At 37.4% G+C, this 24,561-nt stretch overlaps 2 protein-coding genes across 3 annotated transcripts; one reads left to right on the forward strand and one right to left on the reverse strand.

Annotated features, from left to right (window-relative positions):
- Nucleotides 1-418: 418 nt before the first annotated feature.
- Nucleotides 419-14,234, forward strand: si:dkey-72l14.3 (Glyco_hydro_56 domain-containing protein). The gene is made up of 7 exons (XM_017411238.3): nt 419-735; nt 9,270-9,888; nt 10,640-10,888; nt 11,049-11,195; nt 11,346-11,432; nt 11,810-12,004; nt 12,388-14,234. Exons 2-7 carry the CDS (start codon nt 9,313-9,315, stop codon nt 12,757-12,759), a joined length of 1,626 nt encoding a protein of 541 aa, XP_017266727.1. The 5' UTR covers nt 419-735; nt 9,270-9,312; the 3' UTR covers nt 12,760-14,234.
- A 1,237-nt stretch (nt 14,235-15,471) lies between these two features.
- borcs6 (BLOC-1 related complex subunit 6) lies at nt 15,472-21,270 on the reverse strand. 2 transcript variants are annotated; one of them, XM_017411188.2, is made up of 7 exons: nt 21,198-21,270; nt 18,999-19,597; nt 18,240-18,420; nt 17,980-18,162; nt 16,706-16,869; nt 16,505-16,588; nt 15,472-16,321 (listed from the first exon to the last, which is right to left on the reverse strand). In XM_017411188.2, exons 2-7 carry the CDS (start codon nt 19,584-19,586, stop codon nt 16,196-16,198), a joined length of 1,326 nt encoding a protein of 441 aa, XP_017266677.1. In that variant the 5' UTR covers nt 19,587-19,597; nt 21,198-21,270; the 3' UTR covers nt 15,472-16,195. The 2 variants fall into 2 exon arrangements, with proteins under 2 accessions (XP_017266677.1, XP_037833076.1); XM_037977148.1 differs by having other exon boundaries at nt 18,999-19,594; nt 21,198-21,220.
- Nucleotides 21,271-24,561: the final 3,291 nt, after the last annotated feature.

Genomic DNA, 24,561 nt, shown 5'->3' on the forward strand with positions numbered 1-24,561 from the left:
AATGTGACCAAAGGATCAACACAGAGCAACAAAGTTAGTCATGGAGTAAACTCGATTAGGGTGATCGGGGATTTGTGAGAAAGGAACAGAGACGGGGGGGGGAGAGTTTAGGAAACTTAAAAAATTACAGTTAATTAACAAAGGAGATGGTCTTTGTTTAGCCAGGAGCATGAGTGGGAGAGCAGCGGATTACTGGATTACGGCGAGCATCGCTGGTCATGTGAGCCAGCATGGTCTACGCTGACCCTGCTTACCATCTCTCAGAAAGGAAGCTTAGCCTGGCTGTGAACGTGAAGTCTCAAACACACACATGCTCCCAGCCGAGCATCCAATCCCCGGGACAGACCTTAAATGACTTCTCTATCTCTCTTTGGCTTCCTTTCATTCCTCTGTTATATCTTTCCATCTTAGTTTTTCACCCTCTCTTCCTCTCCTAACACCTTTTAATTATCTTGTCTATTTCTGGCCTTTCATCTCCTTCTCTCCCTCCCTCTTTTCTTTTTTTTTTTTTTTTCTTGCTGTCTGCCTGTTCCGGATGTCAGGAGCTTTTTTGTTGCACGTTACACATGAACAACTCATCCATGCCCTCACGAATCCTGCAGGATTCTTTGGTTTTTCTATCTGGGACAGTAAAAAATAAAACTGAAGACAGAAGAATAAAACATTTCACAACCAGGAGCAAAAACTCAGATGTTGGCCTGACAAAAAGGACTAAATACAGGAACATAAAACAGGGTAAGTGTAACTTGTCTGAGCTCTATAAAAGTACAGAATTTTCTTGTATTTTAGTAAAGTGTTTAAGCAACATGTATACATGTATCTGCAAGCAAAGCAATTAAACAAATACTAATTCCTGTGACTTTTGCATAACAAATGAAATATTTATACCACAGTAAACAAATTTAGTGTGCTGCTGGATTGTGTTGGGAAAATATCATTTCCCCTAATATAAACAATAATCACTGATATTGATCGATACTAGTTAAATATGAACTGTGGTAACTTTTGGTCAGTCTACTGGCAGCATCTTTAAACTCCTTTAAAACCATTTGCATCCCTCCACAGGCAGCTACAAGAAAGGTTATTGCTGCAAATGTTTGAATGAAAAAAAACAAAAACAAATTAAGAACTGTTCAAAATCCAACCATGGACTTCAGGAAAATACCGTACAAATAGTTACATTTCGACAACAACAAAACAATACAAACAGCGTGACACATGAGGTCTACATACAGATAAAGACAAGGACCACAGCCAGATCTGACATCGACAAAGAGAATAAAAAACAAGCAGGAACATCTGAAAGCAGAAAATAAAAAAATAATATAATACTAATCACAGAGGTGGGAGAAAAGTATAGTGGAAGGAAAAGTTGACCTGGGAAAAGTTTTATTTTACAATAAAACTTTACTAAACCAAACACAAGGTATTATTTTATGACTTAACATCTATATAAGTGATTTAGCAAAAAATAAAGAAAATAATTTTAAAACTGTATATTTTCTGCATATATTAGTTACTGAAATTGGTCAAACATGTATTGTGCTGTAAAACTGACATAAATATTTTACTGTTTATTTTAGTTTCTACATAATTCTGCAATGGTTTTATTAAAACAATATTGATGATCAATAAATAATGAGCTAAAACCAACATATATGGACATATTTTCATTCTAATAATGAGTTTTTACCACATTCTGTAACGAGGGTGAAGTGAAGGTCATTTTCTCCGCTCACTGACAACTGTTTGTTTTTAAGATCGCACTGATTCTCTCATCCTGGATGGAGCTACTGATAACAAAACAGCCTTTTAATTTTTACTATTTTCTCAAAGTATATAAATGTTAGTCTCTCTATTCTTTCAGGACTTATTTCTGTCAAAATATAAAATGCCCCCCTCCTACAACAAAAAATCTCCATTTTTTTTGTCTTTTATTTCTCCAAATATAGTATTATTTTGAAATGCTACATATGTTAATTAAAAGAAATGATCAAATATTTCAGATTTCACATATTTTGGTGCATGTGGCTTGGCATCTCCTTCAAAATCTCAAAACTTTAGTCCCTACATTATAGTTTCACCCACATGCTGTGGTTTAGTGCAGGTATTTCTCAGCCAGTATGAAGTAAATCCATATTTATATTCCATCTGATTTCCACCACTTTCCGTATCCTGCTGCAAGTCAAATTTATTTTAAAGAAGGCTGAGGGTATGACCCAGCTTTCCACTCTGACTGGATAATATTTGATGCTTTTTATTCAAAGGGCTGGTTAGGGGTGGACATGATGATCTCTTGGAATAAAGGTTAGCGAAACACAGTGAGGCGGGTCGTGCTCTGCTCGGGTCATACCAGCCATGTGGAGAATCTGGGAGGTTCTCCATTAGTCTGCTGGACAGTTGAGCCGACGTGTGCAGGATGGCAGAGTGGTGGGGTAGAGCGATTTAACAAAAAAAAAAAAACTAGCTATAGTCTAACATAAGTTTGTGAATTTTTGCCTTCTACTACCTGTAACTTTCAGGCCGGTTTGAGCTCTTTGTGTGCTGCTGACAGAAACTTTAAAACCAAGTTTAAAATGACTAAAACATGGATTTTAATGTGCGCACTTATAAAACAGAAAAAAAATTGAAAAAAATGAAAGGTGTGCAGAGAATTTGAAGAATTATTAGAAGAAAAAGAATATTTAAAAAGGTGCTGGGTGGGAAAAAAAAGGCATCAGGACTAGATTTGTTCAGCTCTGTTAACAAATCACCTCAGACCCTTCGTCCTGCTGCTTTCCAATAAAGCAGAACTTATTTCAACTATGGTTTAAATGTTTTAGGAATACAAAACTGGATTTAAGAGTATTATCCGAACAACAACATTCTTATACCTGCTAATGCACTGGATCCATCAGTTAACAGTAAAACAATAAAAAGGTTTAAAATGTTCCACAATCAGCTTCTACCAAACATGTTATCCACAGTAAGGTTTAATTTCTTACTATATTGTAAAGTTTCTTGTTTTATCACTGTGCACCAATGACACAGAAGGTTTTGTTTCCACATTCAAAAAAGAATTAGTTTGAAATCAAATTAATTTATTTGACATCTGCTTAGAATCTTGATAATAATCTAGACCAAAGCACATCTGCTGTATCTGTCAGCCTAATCTGAAAAAAAAAAACATTATATATTTAGGTGCAGCTGATCAGTAACTGTTTGGTATTCTTTGATTTCAAACACAATTCTACAGCTCAGACTTAAAAATGTTGAAATTACAGTATTAGCTTCACTGTCTACATTCAGCACAATATACCTTCATATCAAATGATGTGATAAGAGCTCAGACAGGAGAAGCATGAAAGCTCAAACAGCTTCAGTCAGTTCACTGAAAAAATTAAATAAATGAGGAAAAATACAGGACTTCATAAACAAAACACTGATGGGCCAAAGTGTACAAAAAAATCTATTCAAAGTCAACCCCAAAGAGGCATAAAAGGATCTGGACTCCTGTCCGACAAATCAAACGATAAATAAGAAAAGACAGTCAGTCCGTCACTAAAAACTAAAGAGGAAAGGTTAATGAAATGTCCCCAACTACATCCTGTAACAGAGTGTGAAAAAAAAGCGCCCTGAGTCTCCTCCATCCTCTTTACTGGTTAACTAATCAGGCCTGACCAGGTTCACCTGAGGAGACGACACCAAACAGGCATCAGCTTAAAGGAACGTGTAACAGAGACAAAATGCTCTTTCACCTCAAATTGTTTTAAATTCAAGAGTTTAGCTCGGATTTCTTTTTGGTTTGAATCTACTTGAGGGTTACCTTTCAGGACGGGAGTTTGAGGGAACAACAATTTACATCTTAGTTTATTGTTGCATTTTTACTGCATTAATAATTCAGCAAAATGAGGACCTAAGGTGGGGCTTTAATTAGGTATTTACAGTGAAATTTATTTTGTTGAACAGATCCAGAGCCACCCAGGAACCAATTTTATTACAAAAGAAACAATAGCCGCTCCAGCTGCAATTGCTGCAGTGTAGTTATATATCTCTATCACGAGTCAGATTGGTCAACTGGGATCTTCAGGAGGAGTTTTAAGTGGGCTAATTAACAGTTGCACCAGGAAAAAATGTCTACCTGACAGTCATTGTGCAAATTTATCTCCTCCATATAAAAATGCTTTCCTCTCCACACTGGTGGTTGTCAAAAAAATGCCTCCCAAATTGTCACAGGTGATTAAGACCAAACAGTCCTGCTCTAAGCATCACAACTTGTTTAATTTATCTCTTGGAGCCGTCATTAAAAACATCTTCTGAAAAAGAAGGAAACTGATGCAAAACAGAACTAAAAGGCTCAACGGGGGAAACGGATAACAGGCAAATGTGTGAAAACACAACTATTTCTCAAAATGATAAAGCAGCACATAGCTCAAGGAGATAATGAAAACTCTAATAATTACCATAGAATTTCCTGCTGTCACTGTTACTAAACAGAGAATCTTCTTTAAATTTGATTTAGAGGAACAAGGAAGCAAGATCGATGAACAAGATATGAGGAAATAAATTACTGCAGTTTAGGAGCGAAGACACACAGACGAGATGCGCATAACGACTTTTTCAGAAGATTCTGATATTCAGCGACATTTATAGATATATTTAGAGTAAAATAGCCCAGCGCATGAGTTTCATTTGTATAGTTCACATGTAAAAACCTGATGGGCTTGCAGCGTTTTACCGAATCAATAAACATTTGCCGAATAATTGAAAAATCATTGGTTTAATCATAGGTAAATAACTGAAGTTTACTTAAAAGGAAATTCCTTTTTCTAATGACAATAAGAGTGTAATAAACAAAGCTGAACAGTTTATTTTTGAAACATGTCAGTAATAAAATTACAGCAGAGTATAACATACGCAGACATTTTTAATCCAGTTTTCGACCCATAGGAAACAGAGTATATAATCTATCTGAATGCAGGTAACAGGTCCTTCTGTATTCCTGTCCACATGTAAGAATGATGAAGATACAGACTGAGAAAGTGGCTCCTCTGTTATCAAACAGGCTATGATTTCCACCTAATCCATTTAACTGGAGTCACAACACTGGCTTGCAGGAGCCGAACTGGGTTTTCGTTGGCTTCAGGTTGGAATGACGGATTAATCGTCCTAATTTTAGCTGCTTTCACATCCTCATCAGCTCTTAGAGAGCTGCATGAACCGTGCAGCAAAAGAACCTTTAGGAAAGCAACGTAACACACTTGAGACTGCTTTTCCGAGGCTAAACATCGAAAAGCATCACAGAAATCCTCTCATTTCGGCCCTGCAAAGGTAAGAAAAATGTGTATTTTTTTTCTTAAAGCAGACTTTAATCCACTGCATTGTGTAAAATATTAGTCAGCTTAAAAGATTTTTTAGCAGCGTACGGCTAATTGCGGCGTTCAAACTTCATTTGCAAGGTTCGGCATTTAGAAGTTTAATTATGACCCTATTAGGTGGGTGTTTTGTTGCAAAAGTAAAAACATGATTAGATAGCAAAAGGATCAAATCAAATGTGCAGCAGGTCAGAACACTATTTTCTTGTGTAATTGGCACAGCATAAAGGCTTTTATGGTAGAGGAGGACCCATAACTGGGAGGTGAAAATGACACAAATATGAGATGGTGTTTCTCTATTAAAAATTAATTTATTCCCTCTTGGCTCAAGGGCATAACATTGAAATAAATTATTCATGAGCCTTAATCAAACGAATGTAAAATAATCCGCTAATAAACCTAAACTAAAAATCTATGGTTGACCTGTTTCATTAATTTAAAAAAGATAATGTCTTAAAAAATAAAAAATGTGCAAAATAAAAGGCTGATTTATCGGAGACTCGATAAAATGTAATCTAAGGTGTTCTTTTTTATTGGAAGGCAGCAGAAACAAGATAAGAACCTGGGCAAAGAGAAAAGTAAACACAGAGAAGAGGCTTATCCGGAACAGATTAGCTACTTCTCACGTTTACCACTCACTACCAGCAGTAAGAGAGGGATTACATACAGCATGATGGGATTACACCTATTGGAATAAAAAAGGTAACACTTACAGACCAGATTAATGGCACTTTTGATTAAAAATATAAAAAAAAACGTACTGCTAATGCTATATGTAAGCAATACCTTCTGACAGTCTGAATTTTAGGACCATCAGCCTAAAAGAAGTTAACTTCTGCAGGGAAATCTTTTTAAAAGCACCACTGTTTCCTTTCAGGCTGCAGTCTGTAAATTACAAAGTAAACACGCTGCAGATGGGAGTCAGAGGGAAAACTTCACTCTAAAGTGGAGAAGTTCAGATACAGAGAAGGAACCGAGTGTGTTTCTTTAGTTAGCTTGGAAATTTTGAGTAGACTGTAGTACAAACAGGATCTCAAGGTATTTATCACGAGACGAAGAAAATTATTTTAAAAATCGAGAACAAAACATCAGTGTAACAACGAGTAACAGCTCTGCAAAACACAGTTGTGATATTAATGTAAAATGCTGCTATCAGCTGTGAAAAACGCCCTTTCCCCTCACTTCTTTCTTTCTGTTGTCCCCATCCATTTGCTTTTATCATCTCGGTCACGCAGAGAATGAATGCATGTCACTTATACGTATAATAGTTATAAACATTACACAATTTTACAGCCATGAATTTGGGAACATTTCTAGCATCAGAGCAAACTAACAGGTCATTTGTAAACGTATTTGATTTCCTTTCCAAAATATTACTTCTCTATTAAATAATTGCATTTAATTAAAAGATGTTTCTGACCAAGGATACACCTCCGTTCTTTAATTAGTGAAAAACAAAACTGCATATTAGAGTTTATCCATAAAAACAATGTCAAAAATAAAAACAAGTGAAACAAGTCAATAATTAAATAAAAAAGTTCTCAGTTTTGAATCATTTAAACAAGCCTTTTCCTCTGTTCCCTTTATTTTACACGTTTTCCTGCATGAATGGTTAAAAAACAAAGGCGTATTTGCAGGACACTGTGCACTCTGTGACCGCGGATCTTTGTGGAATTAGGGCCAACATTTTAGTTGGTTATCTGGAGGCTTATTTGACACCTGCGTGTGTTCAATTCTTCCCATGCACTGATGTCGACTGCTAAAAACTTTCATCAAGGTGTTTCGCAAGATTTCAAGAACAATTCACAGGAAAAGAGCAAATTAAACTAATTATACGCTGAAGCTGTTTTATTCGCGAATGCGCTTTAATTCACTTTAAATGACTGCAGATGTGAACACAGAAAAAAGCTCATCGCTCATTTGTTATTGTGATTTAGCTGTATGTTTAATTCCAAGAGCTTCAAAATCATCACTGTGGTACTGAAGACGTGTGTTTGCTCCCAACGTTTGACTGACAGCTAAATCTCACGCTCCCGTCGTGTTTTATGTTTACATGCTGTTTTCCATTAAACCAGCTATCAAATGATATTTTGTGGTGAAATATCCAAACAAAAATAAAAGACCTGCAACAGACACAAAAGTGTACGAGAGGCAGAAGACACCGATGTTCCTTCTCGTCTGTTTGTTAACAAGTAGAGTAGCATATCGTACAGCATGTTAGACGAATCCGTGGCATTTAAAACTGTAGATACTATGTCTCCACCAGTCATTTCTAACACAGTGGGACATTTCCCTTTTTAATGGCTTGTTAGAGAGCAGGTTCCCGAGGAGAACTGCAACTGCTAACAAGCAACTGTTAAACTTTTGTCTGAAAAATGTGTGACAATATCCCGGTGAAAGAAAAGAAGCTGGAAAGCCTAAAACTTTGACTTTTTCTCACCAATTAGCAAAACTGCAAACAATTACAGGATGAAAAACAAGGGCTCAAGTTGTATTTCGCCGGGTGCCTTTCACTGACAGAACTGGCATTAAGATTCCCTAAAGTTCCCGAGGTAGAGATGGGTTTCAAAATGTGAAACACGTTACCCGTCAAAGAGGATAAAACTACAAAGCTGTACCATAAACAGTTTCTATGCCTTTCCACTAACACTTTTCAAGCATTTTCAAAATGAAAACATTTTCCAGCACCGTACAGAGTTGATACATTAAATGATCCTAACAACGTTTTAGAAGATGATTTTGCCTTCTCATTTTATAAAATCAAATGTTACTGTACTATAGAAAAATATAAAATGATGTTTTGCTACCAGAAAACGCAGAATGGTTAATGAGCAACATGTTGGAGTGTAGAGACAATATTCAGCAGGCTGCTGGATGACAATGTGCATAACTTGTTTTCAGAAGTGAGCAAAAACAACAACAAATGAAGCACTATCATAATCCCCATTTTTGTTCCTTATTAGGCTAGATCCACTTTAGATGCTCCAACTCACAAGGTGTCAGCAAGATTTTGCATATTTTACACCAACCTGTAAACTCTAAAGTCCAAATCTGTGTACCCGCTACACATGTATGCAGCTCGGCGGGTCTGAATGCCCTACAAAACAAATTCTATTATCACATGCTGCCATGAAAGGTGGGCAATCTTGTAACTGTGTGTAAATGTGTGTGTGAGTGTGTGCATGTGTCTATTTGTCTGTCTGTTAGAAAAACATCTCACGAAATACTGGAGTAGATTTTTAAAAAAAAACTCTCAGAAAACCTTCACTGATTGTAGTTTACAACTGATGAACTTTTGGAGTCAATTTCATTCAAGATGGCTGCCACAGCTAACTGATCTTAGCAATCAAAAAATGGCTACAACTCAATCAGTTTTACAGATATTTAGCTACAAATTGGCATAGCAGTAGCTGAAAGTCATCCCTAACATATACTCTGAGCGCTAACAGATCATGCAAGAGCTTTGTTTAAAATTTTGATATGCGAGGAGGTGGTCGATAAGTATTGTGTCAAAAAACTGCCAGTTTTCTGTAATGGAATCTTACTGCAAATAAAAACTCTGCAATTCGCCACAAAGTAATGTAACAAATCCTAAAGTCAGCTTGGAAAAGAATGTGAGATCTCTTTTTTTCTACAAAAATTGTTTTACATCAAAAAGACGGCATTTATGATTTAGTTCACTCTACAAAATAAGTCAGCAGGAAAGTTGCATCAAACACTGTTTCTTTTTGCTATTTTGTTGATGTCCTCGTCTTTTAGCGTAGTGGGTATTCAACATTTTCTCTCAACAACCTCATTACCACTTCATTACCACAATAATGCAACTTGATTACTAATGAGTTGTGACTTTGCTGATTATTTAATCTAAATCATTTCATACAGACTTGAATGTTTGACTTCTGCTGTGTTTTTCAGCAAGATGATTGGCGATGACAGCCTGAACAGCTGAGCTACTTCAATGGAGTGGACTGGACCGCCGTTCTGTCCAGATCCACAACCTGATCCAAAGGTGACACATGGCAATCTTCTGATCCGCACCACATTTTCATCACCGGTCCTCCTCCTCTTGATTTGTGGCTTGGCTGGGCTTTGCAATGCTGGTCCACCTCAGCCTGCACGTCCACCTCTCCTGTCCGGACAACCTTTTATTATCTTCTGGGGCATCAGCGACTCTTCCTGCTCAGGCCGGATAGATCCCACTTCTTTCAGTATGGAACAGGAGGGGCGTGTAGCTGTCTTTTACAAAAATACACTGGGCAACTATCCATACTTCCTAGACAAAAACACACCAGTTAATGGGGGGCTTCCACAGCACACACGCTTGGACAGCCATGTCCAGAAGACACAGCAAGATTTGGAGGCAGCGTTGCCAGCCCCCAGGTATCTTGGACTGGGGGTGCTGCGCTGGGCAGAGTGGGTACCCCAGTGGGCTAGGAACCGAGAGAAACAAGCAATGTACCAGGAAGCATCAAGGAAACTGATGAAGACTTTCTTTCAGAACTGGACCCCAGAAGAAGTGGAGAAGTGGTCACGGGTAAGAAAAGTTCAAATAAAGAAGCGATTCAAAATATAAGCATCCTAAAAAGAAAGTAAAAACGGGAACAGAAGAAAGGGAAAAACAAGAACAGAGCAAGTTAGGGGTTTAAGGAAAAGGTATACAAAAGTGAAGGAAAGCTCAGGAGTGTGGAAATAAAAGCCTTCACAAGAAGCCTAAACTGTTACTTTAATGTCATTTGCTAAAAAAAACAAGAAAAGAAATCCTGAGAACAACGAGGGACATGAAAGATTGATCATTCTAGGAAGACTAGTAGCTCTGTGGAAATCACCTTGTTGGTGCTAAATTACTATTTTATTTGGTATTCTTCACAGATCCAATGAAATCCAAACATATTGTCTTTGTTACAGGCTGCTGGCAATAAAATGCCTAAAGATCTAACTTTAGATGAGTTCTTTGCTCAGTTGTCTGTTATGAGTCAGCACAGTACTGGTTCATCCCTTGAGTTAAGGAGCTTTTTATGTCTGAATGATTCATAGGTTAAGTGGCTTAACCAACACAGAAACCAAAACTTAAAAAATAACTCTAAAGACCTTCAGAAAGCATGAAAAATGGAAGCAAAGTATAAATGTTATAAATTTTGTAATATCCTTAATGTTAAATATGATTTTAAAGTGTTCAAAGACAAATCTGAGACATCATTTAAAGTGGACTAAAAGCTGCAAGTCCTTTGAATAAAAACCTAGCACATGTTTGGAGGGGACTGAAAGATCAACTCTTCTCTGCGCAGGTGGACTTTGAGGCTGCAGCCCAGTCGGTAATGGTGGAGACTCTACGGGAAGTCAAAAGGTTGAGGCCCAAAGCATTGTGGGGATTCTCTTCTTACCCCAGCTGCTACAACAATGACCCCACTCAAACACAGTTAACCAATTACACCAGCCAGTGCCCTCTGGCAGAGATGGCCCTTAATGACGAGCTTATGTGGCTCTGGAAAAGATGCTCGGCTCTCTACCCCCTCCTGACCCTGGAGAAGTTGCAGGTGTGTTTATCATTTCACATATTTGTTGTGGCATTTATACGGTCTTCATTAGCTAACACTAAGCTATCAATGAACAAAAACACAACACAATCATTTAAAGTACTCCAAAGTAGTTTCATTTGTAAGTTAGAGTATGTGACCTATGTTCCTCTTCGTATAGGGTGGGACTCCTGAAACAAAGCTCTATTTATCAAGTCAAATAAAAGAAGCACTAAGAGTAGGATCTCTGGCGGGAGCAGACTTTGATGTACCTGTATTTCCTTTAGTAAAGAGTGTGTATGCCTCAACAAAGACTCTCTTATCACAGGTAAGAAATTGCATTTAAATCATCTGGTTGATCCTGTAAACAACAAAAATAATTGTAGATATATGTTCTGTGTATAACTGGAGAATTTTGAAAGCGTGCTGAGCTGGTTCTCTTTTCTCCATTTGCTTTCTTTCTTTTGTTTTTAAAAAGGGTGACCTGGTCAACACTATAGGAGAAAGTGCTGCCATGGGAACAGCAGGAGTTGTGATCTGGGACAAAAGCGAGACAAAGACAGAGGTACCTTGCATTACTATTATACATCCATATAATTCAAAAATACCTCTGTGTAGTCATATATATATCAGGAGTACTACATAAGCTGTCCATGTGAGTTTGATGCAGGACTGCAGTGGGTTTTATGCACACCCTTTAATTTATTAAACTCATTTGTTTTTTTATTGAGTCCAAAGTAATCAAACTAGACCCATGTCCGCGTTCACTCTTCTGGGTCATCCTTGCTTCCTCCATACGAGCTCCAAATAAGAAGCCTATTTTGTGCCCATTCACATTCATTATAAATGTATCTGAGTGCAATGTTGGCTTTACGGAAAGAAAGAAAGAAAAAAAAATCAATCTTAATAAATGAAACACAGCTGATGTCAAACTGCTTCCAGAGAGAATGCCAAGACCTGGCAGAGTTTGTCCGTAAAGTCCTGGGACCCTACTCCATCAACGTTACCAGGGCAACTCAGCTCTGCTCAGCCTCCCTTTGCCAAGGAAAGGGTCGATGTGTTCGTCAAAATCCAGACAGCTCTGCTTATCTCCATCTCCCACCACAACCCACGGCAGCACAGAAGGTGACAGAAAAGGTGAGGAAGTGGAAATTTAAGTGGATTTAGATAAACAATGCTGGATCTATAAGGGTGGCTATCAATAAATGCCTGAACAAGCACGAGCATGATCTGTACTCCTAGAGTAGGCTGCAACCTGAGGTTAGCAGCTTTTATAATGTTTAATAATTGATTTATAGAGTTTGTGTTTACAAAATGAAAGCAGAACATAGGAGCATAATAATATAAGTAATATAAGAAAAACTCAAACATAAAATATAATCTCTTTAAGTGCAAAACACTTAAATGTCTGTTGGTATTCTTTTTTAATCTTAACACCGGACTGCACTGACACTGTAAAATGTAGCATAAATGCATTGGTGTTTGCTGATATAAGCTTTATTTTCTGTTTTCCCTGTCAGGTCAAGACAACAGCTCAGCCAGACACAGCCAGTAAAACAGCTGAACCAGACCCAGCTGAGAGCTGGAAAAAAGACTTCCAGTGCCAGTGGTACAAGACAGCAGACAGGGAAATCTCTGATCAGCAGTCGCTCAAAGATGGAGCTCCTTTTGGAGGAAAAGCTGAGGGAAACGTTGAAGGTATGGTGGCGACTACAACAATTTCTACAGCAAAAAGTGCCACTGAGACTGTCCTTACTGGAAGTGATTTACTTGCAACTGGAAGTGAAACGGCTTCTCTGGAATTAGCAACAGACAGTGGTGCCATTCCACTGAATGCCCCAAACCTGTACTTTCTGCTGCTAGGAGCTGTAAGCTTCTGCCTGGGACCTTAAACTAAAAACTAACACAGATTTCACCTGGGAGGTTTGTACTACAACTAGAGTATAAACTTCACTAAAGTGCCCTTTAAAAAAGACCAAATCCCTAATTGTTGTTTTGTGCAGCTTTGTAGCTGAATGTCTTCTTTCTTTTTTTTAAAAGAAGAATAAAACACATGACTGAACGTATCAAGACACGTTGGTACAACCCCTAACTCCAGCATATTGTAATTAATAAAAACAGAATAAAATAAATGCTTGTGCTTACAAACTAAAACTATCAGCTTTCACAAATACACAAAAGATGAGTCCTTGTTTTGTTTTTGTAATTTGGGTAAAATGAAGCTTCATTCTGTTTTATTGAGGTACTGACCCTAAAATATATATTAAAAAAATATTCACCTGGTTCAAGTTAAAAGTTTGATTTGAAAGATCATTTCTCAGGTTTTGGTTTGCAAAAGGTCTGTCGCTCATTTCTGCCATTTTCAGGTGAGAGGTAGAGCAAACCCTGGACATCATCACGAGTCTATCATAGACAGTCACACACGTCTCTCACTCCCGAGGATCAATTTTAAACCAATAATTTTTTAAACATTGGAAAGAAGTCTGAGTATCAAAAAAACAAACAACAACAAAAACAGAAACCCTACACAGACACAGTGAGAACACACAAGAGTCCATACAGCCAACAAACACACTGCCCAGGATAAAAATAAATAAATAAATCTTATACTATACGAACATCAAACATTTAAGAACAAATTAGAGGCACATTGTCAATATCATAAAGGCGTAACAGCTTACAAAAGCTCTCTTAAAATGCAGAACCCTTCTTTTTTTTTTTTGAGATCTCTGGCACCCCCTGTCAACCTTCTGTAAAACTGCGTGACTCCACCAAATATCAAAGTGGTCACACTTTAATGAGAACCAGGTTTAATAAAAGATGCCTGAGATCTATGAAGCTATTCTGTTTGCAGGGTCGTGGTTCTGTGCATGCTGGTTCCTGTGACACTTAAGAAATACTCTGTAGATTAATAACAACCAACACTCCTTTATGTAAAAATGGTCATGCCAAAGAGCTAACTGGAGCTGTATGTTATTGGGAAAAATGTTGTTCTTTGCAGCTGATGTAAATATATTTTTCATTAAAATATACACTCCAAATGATGAAGATATCTAAATCATCTTCAGCATACAGATATGAATGTACACCATTAAATTAATGAATAATACATTCATATCAATGGAGGAGAGAAATACATTTGTTTTGTTGTCTCTTCTCTAACAGAATCATTCCTCAGTCAAGAAACAAAACCAAAACCTGTACAGGCTGTCAAACTTCCATTTAGGTCATGTAAGGTTTATCAGTCCTGATTTCAGGATCCTACATCATTCTTCAGACAAGTCATATCATGTTTTGATGGTGTATAAAAAAAGACTCAGCCAAACTCCTTCTTCAGTAAAGTGAATCAGCGGACAAGTTACCTGCTTGAGAGAATGTATGTCACAAATGACATGATTTCAGACTTCAGCTTGCAGTGATGAGAAATGCACCGAGAAGCAGCCATGTGTGTGCAAAACTCTGAAGAAATTCCAGAAACCAGTTCATTGATAAAAACTGGAGCAAAGCAAATAAAAAAAAAACACGAACCATTTATTGTGAGTAATTTATGAAGGAGTTTAACTGTTGAGGAACTTTACTTTGCCAAGTATAAATTATTTCTTTAAACTGGTTGAATCGAAGCTGAATAAATACTGTAAACTGTAGTTATGAGAAGGAAAAGTCTGAAAAAAAAAACATCAGACAAACACAAATTTATTAACAGTTTTTTTTATTCTTAGATCAACCTTTTTTATTTAGTTTTGTGTTTAAGAAGTTATCAGTAGTGGTGATTGAATTAGAACAGTATGGTGTGTAAAACGTGTAGGCACAGAAAATTAAATTATCACAACATGAGCAAAAATGTTTCAAGATAATCAAATAAACTTTTAGGTGACTTGATGAATGTTTTAATAAGTAACAGGGCCAGCTCTTCAGTATGGAGTTATTTCTGCGACACGTAAGCTGACTGATGGGTGGACTCGACTTTATGCACTCAGCTGAAGGGAGCTATTGCCAGCCAGCTATCTTCAGCTATCAGGCTGATCTCAACACAAACAGTGATCAAATTTTCATTCCTGTCAGGCCTCGGATTGCAGAAAAGATGTGCATACTGATCAAGTCTTTGCAGTGCTTCAAAACCAGAAAACAATCTTCACTGATGTGGTCTGTGACGTGCAGTTTGCACAAACCTATAGGAGGAGTGTTCATGACAAATTCTGACGCAAACAAATCCTTTAAAATAAAATGAAGTGAAAAGAGAATCAGCCTTACTGACAACATCTGAAAGTTAAACCCATTCAAGTATCTGAAGCTTATAGATATTTTATTATTTCAACAATATTCAAAGACACTTAAGATACTTTTCCAGTTACGTTCGCCACATAATCTTGGATTACACAGCCACAGAGGAGGAGACAGAGATTTCAGCTGAAAGTACATGGCAGACCGTGGCTTTATTTTAAAGAAGCAGACCTGTAATTTAAAGGTTGACAGCTCCATTTAAATTGACGTGAGAGAATCTGAGTGGATAAGGTGAAACACTCTCAGTACTGACTGAGCTCATTAGACAGCAGACGTTACTGTGAGCTGGCTCCCAATGACACGAGGAGGCTACCTTTTTGAACAAGCATGCATGCTGAGAAAAAAAACAAAACAAAAAACCAATAATAAATAAAAACAGAAGAGACACACACTCCCACTGCCCTTACTTAGCCTGCAGTGAAAGAATCTGTTGCATAAGATTAAAAAATAGACTTTCTGTTTCAGTGCAAATGTCACGGTCTTTTGAGCAGTTTTTTTTCTTGCCTCTCCAGAGACAGAAATATTGCCCCCATCTGGGGAGGAGAGGTTAGTGCAATCTGAACCACGCTGGCTGGACGAATAAAAGTAACACACTCAAGACCACAAAGTGGAAAAGAAAAAGAATTCATGTATCCCCACTTTCTTCAAGGATTGGTTTTTATATGTGTGTGTGTGTGTGTGTGTGTGTGTGTGTGTGTGTGTGTGTGTGTGTGTGTCCAGGGTTTAATGTCCCCAAACAGAGGTAATTTGTGAGATTTTGTTTCTTGAGAACTTGATTAGAAGGAAAGTCAAGACAATTCTTTTTGGATCCCACAACACAAATTTGGCCGACTTCAAAAGATGAACAGATGAACTATGGGTGGCGATCATTCAGCATGCCAAGCAGCGATGGATCCCGGAGACTCCAGTGGTGCGCTTTTAATCTTCGCTGCAGTGTGTGTGTGCTACCTGCAGAGGGTTGCGTTGCTTGCCAGCATCCTTTATTAGGATGAGCTTGACGTTGAGTCTGTGCAGCTTTGGGTGTGTGTTTGGACCTGGCAGAAGGGATTACTTGCAGATCGCCTCCAGAGCATCCAGAGTGCGTTTGATGTCCCGGATCTGTGCAGCCAGAGTGTGTATGGGCTGCATGGAACGATCCAACTCCTCACAGCGGGCCATAAGGGTGTACATACCCTATGGAAACCACAACATGTAAATAGTCAGTGCTTGCAAAACACAACAAACAATAAATCTGTGTAATGTATTAAACAAATTCTTTAACACAATATTGTGGTAAAATGTTAAAAGTTAATAATACACAAAAAAGCTACAGGTGCTTTCTGCTTTATTTAAAAGAAAGAACACATTATTTTTCACCTTTATGCTCATGTCTACAGACTCTCCTAAGCTGTCAACAGAGTCTCTGTAGGTCTGGATGTAGCCCACACTCAGAGCTGTCATCTGGAGAAGTGACCAGATGGACACAGAAAGGTTAGTTGGTTATGAAAACAGACTCAAATGATGGACAAGTTAAAATTAAGTTTAGAAAAAAAAAAAAAAAAAGAGTTTAGGACTCACATTCTGTATGGTTCCATTGAGGCTCTTCATCATCATCTCCACACTGTGTGCCACGTCCTGGGTGTGTTTCTGGAGATCCAATAAAACTGTAGGATCAATAGGTGGAATATCTGCCGGTCTCCGTGACAACCCTCGGCTTCGGTAGATGGGACCTGAGCAGTCAGCTGGGAATTTAAGATTGTAAAACTCAATAAATATATATACAATAGCAGTGTTATATCAATTTTTTGTGGGGGGACAATATATATTAAAAGTATAGTTGATGAAAAACAAAAATGGGGCATACATTTAGGTAACAGATAGATACACTCCATCATGTTCACTGTAATGATTGAAACATGACAGTGATACAACACTTAAAAAAACAAATGACACAAATATACAGGAAAGAGTGGCAAAAAGCTTTCAACATGTGCAACCTAAGTGAATGCTAATAAGAAAAGACTACTCCAAAGAAATTAGGATAAAGAAGATAAAATGTACACTTTTAACATTAGCACAGTGAAAAAATTATCTCTGTAAAAACGCCTTCACCAAAATATATTTTTTTTCTCTTAAGATTAACAAATCTCAGAATAAAGAAATCACTGGTGGTCTGTGGCTGTTAAAAAAAACAGAAGAGACACGTCTCTCCTGTCAGGAAGCAGCTGGAGTTTAATCGTAAATCCTTCAAGTCTAAACAGTGTGAGTCATCCATCTTAATTGAATCAGCAGGTAGAGGGAATGAGATGCCACAGAGGGCATATTGACTGTGTTACTGGGCTTAAATTAAAAGGCCGCTTTAGCTGATATTCTCATCCAGAGGGTCTTGTGAGTAAAGGAGCATTTCAGTGTTTCCTCCAGAAAAAATTTAGACAAGACAGATGGCTGGTAATGGATAAAACGCATTAGGCCAGCCTGCAAAATTTCAAGAGATTACTTTATTTCTGAAATAGTTACACATGACTTTTAGTTTTCTATAATTCATTACTTTCCTTTTCTATCTAAATCTAAAGCTTCTTGTGTTACAGAAACTTTGGATTTGGATAATTATCTATGTAATTTTTTTAACAACCCTTTTCTCTGTTTTTCCAATTGTAGCTATCTGATTATTAGCTGAACCTCTATGGCTCAGACTGAACATAAAGTCATGAGAGGTTAGTTATTTCTGTGTGTCTGAACACACATCTATAAGATCTACAGCCTCTATACTTTATCTGTGTTAGCTTTAAAGCTTTCAGTGAAATTCCACATGTTAGTTCATTAATTATTTCTACGTTTAACATCTTACTCACAATCACTGCAGTCCAGACTGGGCTTGGAGCTCATTTTGATTTTCTGCTCCAGGTTCTTAGTGATGAAGTTGGTCAGGTCTCCTTCATGACTGACGGTCCCCTCTAGCTCCAGAGCTGAAGAGATCGTGGCCCGTCGGCCCTCCGACTGCCCGCTCCTGCCACCTCCTCGTGTTCCTGATCCACCTGTGGAAAACATACCAGAAATTTAAAAACAGAGCCAGACTACAGGAAACATGATCAAACCTGAGACACAAACCTACCTCCACACGCTTGGCTAATTTCATCCAGGCTCTTGCTGTCCTGCATCCCTCGAACATTACGAACCCAAACCTGAGCCATTATGTGAGGAGGACACGGGGTATCATCTGAGGTAAGAACAGGTGGAGAAGAAGAGGAGGAGGTACTAGGACCAGGGGCTGAGGAGGAATAGTGCTGTGAAGACTGTAAATGGGGGTGTGGATTAAAGGAAGAAAAGCAGTGGAGGAGAAAGTAACAAAGACAAGTAAAACCACTGTTAAACCAATTAAAGAGCTTGTCTCCATGTCTCCAATGGCTTATTCTACTTATCTCTTTTAACGACTACAAGTATATTATTAAATTTGATTCTAATGAAAGCCTATTAGAAAACTTTAATTTAACGTCCATAGGTTTAACTGTATTAATTTACACCAGGGGTAGGCAACCCTGGTCCTGGAGGGCCACTATCCTGCATGTTTTACTTGTTCCTCTGCTCCAACACACCTGATTTGAATCAATGGGTGATTAACAGGCTTCTACAGAAGACTAAGAAGTAATTTAACCACTAAATCAGGTGTGTTGGAGCAGGGAAACAAGAAAAACATGCAGGATAGCGTCAGTCAAGGACCAGGATTGCCTACCCCTTTATTTGAGATTATGAGAGTTCCTGAACATCTGTGGACTGTTATTTTTTCTTACTTCCACGATGCCATTATTACACACACTATTATTCACAATCAAATACATCTGAAATAAAAAAACAAATCCAACTGTCCACTCACCTTCATCCCTGTTCTCCCTCCTGAGCTCCTCCACTTGTTTTCGTTCTTCTCATCTGTCTCCTCGTCCTGTTTCTCTTTCTCTCCATCTTCTTCCTCCTTTCGACTATCAGTGCCTCTCTCTAGACTTCCTGCCACTGTCTGTTGTCTGTCTGTAGTGGCAGGGCCTCCTCGCTGATATGCGCTTTTAGGCTCTCCCTGCTGTGATGAATCCAACAAGAGCACCAAATTATGTGCATCATCAGTCTTAGAAGCACCAGGAATGTCTTTGGATTCGGAGTCTCCTGTACTTGTCCCATCGTTGAAGGTGGGGTCTGCCTCCTGAGGACTGTTTAATGATAAACTAGATGTTCTGTCATTAAGGTCTTTCTCAGTGTCCAAGAGGCTTTTTCCAATGTAAACTCTGTTTTCCACATTGTTCTCTGTACGTTCAGGGGACCCATCCAGTGAATCCTCTCCGCTTCCTGGTAATCTGCTCCCTCCACATTTCACCGAGGCTGGTGCATGAGGACCATTCTCCAAAGAAACCGGTGTCACCACCCCATTAGCAGTCTCTGGCACTTCAGTGCCAATCACAGGGGAGAGACTCATCCCTCCACCTGCTGGTGATAAAGACAAAATGTTACTAGAAACATTAACCTAACAACAACAACAGACTTTAAACAAACTAGATGGACAATTATTTAGTAAATTAGTATTCTGAAAATTTTAAATTAATGTATGCAATTTTCCACTTTCAGCTGATTTAAACTGTAATGTTTTATACATTTTCTTGGCAAATGTTAATGTAATTAAAATGATTTGGCCTTAACTAAGTGCACAAATACATTACAGTGTCATCACCTTGATTAAAATGGGACAAAAGATTTAGTTGACATGGAAAACAAATTAATAATATATTTCTATGCAGCATTCTTAAAGAATAAGTACCACAGTCAACATAGTTGTAAACAATGTTTGGAAAAGAAAGTAAATTTAAAAGAGAAGTAAAACACATTACACAACTATCAGAAATTCAAGTTTGTCTAATCCCACAAAGTTCAGGAACTACAACCCAGAGTCTTCAAGTCACAAGGTGCTCTGAAACATGGCCAAGATAAACACAGCTGAACCCATTCATCACAGATAAATCTTCAACTCAAATTCAGCTGTAAAGCACTTTAACAAACACGTGCCACATACAGTAAGTTTGAACTTTGATCAGTAACGGGACACAAAACTAGATTGACGAAAGGTGTCATTGAAGTGGAGAGGAAGCACTGCTATCATTAACGTCCTTGACTTAACTCTATATGAAGAACGTGTGGGCCCTCTATAAACTGGAGTTCACAATAGGGCTAAAAATACACCTTTTTGAACAGCTTTTGTCACTGTGGTTTAGTATATGTAGGCTATTATTTAGGTTTGATGTTCAGAAACACTGTACACAACTAAACTACTGTAAGAAGTACAACTTACCACAAAAAAATCGAGCAGGGTGAGGAGCTTTTTTGTTTTATTTTGATGGTTTATAACAGGTAAAATAAAAAAAACATGTCTCTCTTCATAGTAAAAGCGGAAACATGTTTAATTGTTTAACTATTTAAGACAAAAAACATGTCAGTAAGAAAAACTTGTCGAAAAATTTTGAAAAGAGCTGAGAAACAGAACTTTATTTCACTGGCATAGTTTATTATTTCACCAACTCTGAACTTTGTAATTCAACACGGTTATGTTGAATTCATATAAAAAACTACTTAATTACCAGCTTTTGGACGGCTGCGAAACTTACAGTCAACACTTCCTTCTTTAAAATGAAGCCACGTAACGTCATGTCGCTTTCTAACATTTAGACAAGCACACATTAAGCTAACTTTTGTGTTAATCATTGCATTTTATGAGCTCGTCTGCCGTGAAGCCGAGAAATACCTCACAAATTGACACAAAAAATATTACAGGAACAAGAGGAACTCCTGTGAACATTGAGGAAGTTGCTGCGCTTCTGTTTTTATCAATTTGTCAGTTCGCTGTCTGATGTTGACAACGCAGCGCAGCTAGCGTTAGCTGTCCAGGCCTCGAGCTCACAAAAATGTCACAAATCACTTTTATTTATCTAATATGGTTAGTCAGTAATATTAATTTAGAATTAGTACCCATATTCAGCCTATGACAGGCTAATAAGTGAGTTCGCGAAGCTCAAATAATTAAAAAAGGAACACTCACCAGGCAGTTTAATTCCTGTAAGATGTAAGCAACAGCCGAGTCCGATCAAAAAAACCTTCCCCCACAAATTCGAAAGAACCGTTCCGCCTTAGGGAACTGTTACACGCTGTTCATTTAAAAAATAAAAATGTTACCGATGAGAACCTTTTTCCAACTGCCCAGCAATATGAGATGAGTGTAATATTTATTTTATTCATTTAATTGTAAACTAATCACCTCTAAAAGACAGTATGGTTCGTTTGCAATTAAATGACAACCAAATATTGTTCACTGTATTTATTGTTGACTGAATTATATGGTGTTAGGATTATAAACATCCTTTTATTCATGTTAGATCATGCTAAGAAAGTATGTTTGTCCCTGACTGTATCAGTTTTGATCATCTTGTAGGTACCTTTATTGTCCCAACAGATGGAGACAAACACCAGAGGCCGTCAAGCAGTGACTTCCACCAAGTTACATGTTGAATCATTTAAAATGTGAAGAAGCAGAACATAAATCTTGAGTGTCTTGGAGCTGGACTGGTTTCAGTTATTGACATGCTGTTAAGGCCTTTGTCCGCTGTTAAGCAACAAGTTAATTATGTGCATTACAATATGAAATGATTTGTTTCTTAGCATTTTGTCTTGTAGGCTTTAAAGTTGTACAAAAAACATTATGAAGCAATTTAATTGTCACACTCAATTGAGAATCTGTGTGTCTTGGTTTGTTTTTTTCCCATCACTTTCTATAGAGTCATTATTTTTCCGTTTTATAATAAATCTAATGTATTTCACCTCATTAGCCAAACACCAGGCAGTTTGAACATACATTAGGTTCTTATTGCACACAAAATTGGGTGGAAAAAGTGCAAAAATGTGATTTTATATAACCTAGTTTATGGTTGCAGCATTTTCCCACACCTTCAAACATCTTCAAACACTAGTGTTTTTTGTTTTTTTTTTGCTGTGTAATCTTACTTATTTCACAAATGTGTTTGTCTCAAATGAAAGGAAAACAACTTGGTTGGAGGCTTGAATCATGACAAGACCTCAATTTGCCCCCTGCGCCTCCACAATGGAAGCAGAGCCAGCGATTGTAGCTTTAGAAACCCCTGAATGTGGTAACAAATGACAAACCCTGCAGAAGAGGAGAGAGAGGACTCTGTCACCACATCTAAAGAGCTTGTAAAATTTCCAATCCAGCCCATCCATCCAGGCCAGCTGTGTCCTGTCTCTTGGTGGGGTTTGAGCTGTTTTCTCCTATTTGCTCCCTCTCCTTATGTGATGAACATCAAAGCCTGAGACGATTACCTAAAGACAATTAGGTTTCAAAAATAAGCTGTACTATTAGAGCTTCCCAACAGAGTGCTTCATTACCAGAATTTGTTTTCCTTGTTAAGGAGGATACTAGCGTTAGAGTGAAGCCATTTGAACAGATAATTATCTGCCACAAGAAAGACAACAATTAGGAAAATGAGGTACGCAGACTAAATGGAGAGCATGTGGCTTCATACTTAGGTGGTTTTTCATTATATAAGATGGAGACTGTATATTTTATGCTGGTGGTCAAAATGACAGCAGAGCCTGTAAATCAGAAAGCCACAGTTCATCACTATAAATCATATCCATGTTTAGGGTCTTCACATGGCAGGAACTGAACCTTTCACTCCTGCAATGACAGTATAATAAACTAGAATTGATGTCCCATTTGGATGTTGTGGGTATGGCAATAGAACAAAGTAAAAATAAACGCTATACCTTCAGAGACAGTTTTTTTTATTGTACATTAGTGTTTTTCAAAATAATTTTACAAACCGTTCTCTTGCATGGACTTCTTTCAGGAAAAAAAAAAAACATTTCATGTTTAAATCTATAAATTTTCATGTATTTTAAACACCACTGACTCTTAGAGATGACCTTTAAAATACTATTTATCACTTATGATCAGCTTTGAATTGCTAGTTTTTCAATGACTACTTTTTGGTGTTACTCAATTTACACAAATTTATGAGATTTTGTAACAAAGTTTAGTTGTTTATATTCTTTTCTAGTTCTGTCAAATATTTTACTTTTCTTTGCCACTTTTTACTTCACTTTATTTGAGACTAATAATTGTCTGAATTACAACCAGATTTTGATAAATGACACAAAAATAAAATAAAAAAAATGACAGTTTCTTGGTGACTTTTTATTTAAAGTCTTTTAGCTGAGAGTTTTACTTGTTGTGACATTATGCTTAGCTAGCAGTTACATATTCTTAGCTAAAACAGTGAACTCTCAGCTAGTTCTTTCAAGGACATTTGCCCTTTTTGTTCTTTGATTTTTTTGACAATGACTCCTTCAGACAATAATGTGTTTGACCGTGTTTTATTTGTCTGAATGTCATGAATCATTAAATAAATTTTAATGAAACTCAGAAAGCAGTCATTGGATGTAAATCTACAACTGATTAACTTTAGGAATCAACCTCATTCAAGATGGCAACTACAACTAAGCAATCTCAGCAAAAACAAAAAAAAGATTATAACTCAACCAGTTTCACAGATTATGAGCTAAAGTCTGGTGTGGTAGTATCTGAGAGTCATCCTCAACACATATGATGAGCGCTAACTGATTGTGCTAGCTCTGTTTTTAGAACTATTACAATAAACCCTGCCTGACTGTTAACAAAATATCTCATGAAACACTGAACAGATTTTAATGAAACTTTTAGGAAACAATCATTGACTTTTGCTGCTTTAACTTAATATATGCAGGTAATGATGCATGGTTGTTTAGCACTGCACAGATATTTTTCATCACACTGGAAAGACTGATCCTGATTTTTTTTTCAGCTCTTCCCTAAACCACACATATCTTATCAATGTAACATTACTACAATTACTTGCCCTTGCAATTAGAACTGACAACCCTGTTTGTTTCCAAACCAAGACAGAGTTTTGGATTTTGAGGAGGGAAATGTTGAGCTCATTTTTATTTATTTATTTTTTTACAGGCTGTCTCGGTTTGTGTATAAAAATGCAGCTTCAGTGGCAGCAGAGGAAAGGGTATAATTAAAAGTTCTTGGAAATGCCTTAAAATCAAACTTCTTTAAATTGCCAGTGGAACTAGAGTCCTACAGTAGAAACCAATCCCTAACAGCTGGCAGTAAAAGTTTTAAACATTTGAGCTCTTATTTAGCATGAGAATTTTACTGAAACCGATTCCGTGGTGACGTGCACAAACCTCTTATTACACCTAAAAGGCAGTTTTATGAGTAAAAGGGTGTGAAAAGTCTCTTTGGTTGGCTGAGCACAAGGAAAAAAGTTGAAATGCTACACAAGGGAAAAACCAAAACCCATTTTTCCTTTTAAGAGTTCTTTTCATTGACCAGAATGGTTTTT

The sequence above is a fragment of the Kryptolebias marmoratus genome, linkage group LG8, assembly GCF_001649575.2.
Source record: "Kryptolebias marmoratus isolate JLee-2015 linkage group LG8, ASM164957v2, whole genome shotgun sequence".
Taxonomy (NCBI): Eukaryota; Metazoa; Chordata; class Actinopteri; order Cyprinodontiformes; family Rivulidae; genus Kryptolebias; species Kryptolebias marmoratus.

Coding starts and splice junctions, on each gene's coding strand:
- si:dkey-72l14.3 (XM_017411238.3), top strand. CDS start 9,313: ATGGAGTGGACTGGACCGCCGTTCTGTCCAGATCCACAACCTGATCCA. Junction 10,889..11,048: donor TGACCCTGGAGAAGTTGCAG/GTGTGTTTATCA, acceptor CTCTTCGTATAG/GGTGGGACTCCTGAAACAAA. Junction 12,005..12,387: donor CACAGAAGGTGACAGAAAAG/GTGAGGAAGTGG, acceptor TTTCCCTGTCAG/GTCAAGACAACAGCTCAGCC.
- borcs6 (XM_017411188.2), bottom strand. CDS start 19,586: ATGAGTCTCTCCCCTGTGATTGGCACTGAAGTGCCAGAGACTGCTAAT. Junction 18,163..18,239: donor AATTAGCCAAGCGTGTGGAG/GTAGGTTTGTGT, acceptor TGTTTTCCACAG/GTGGATCAGGAACACGAGGA. Junction 16,589..16,705: donor TCAATGGAACCATACAGAAT/GTGAGTCCTAAA, acceptor TCACTTCTCCAG/ATGACAGCTCTGAGTGTGGG.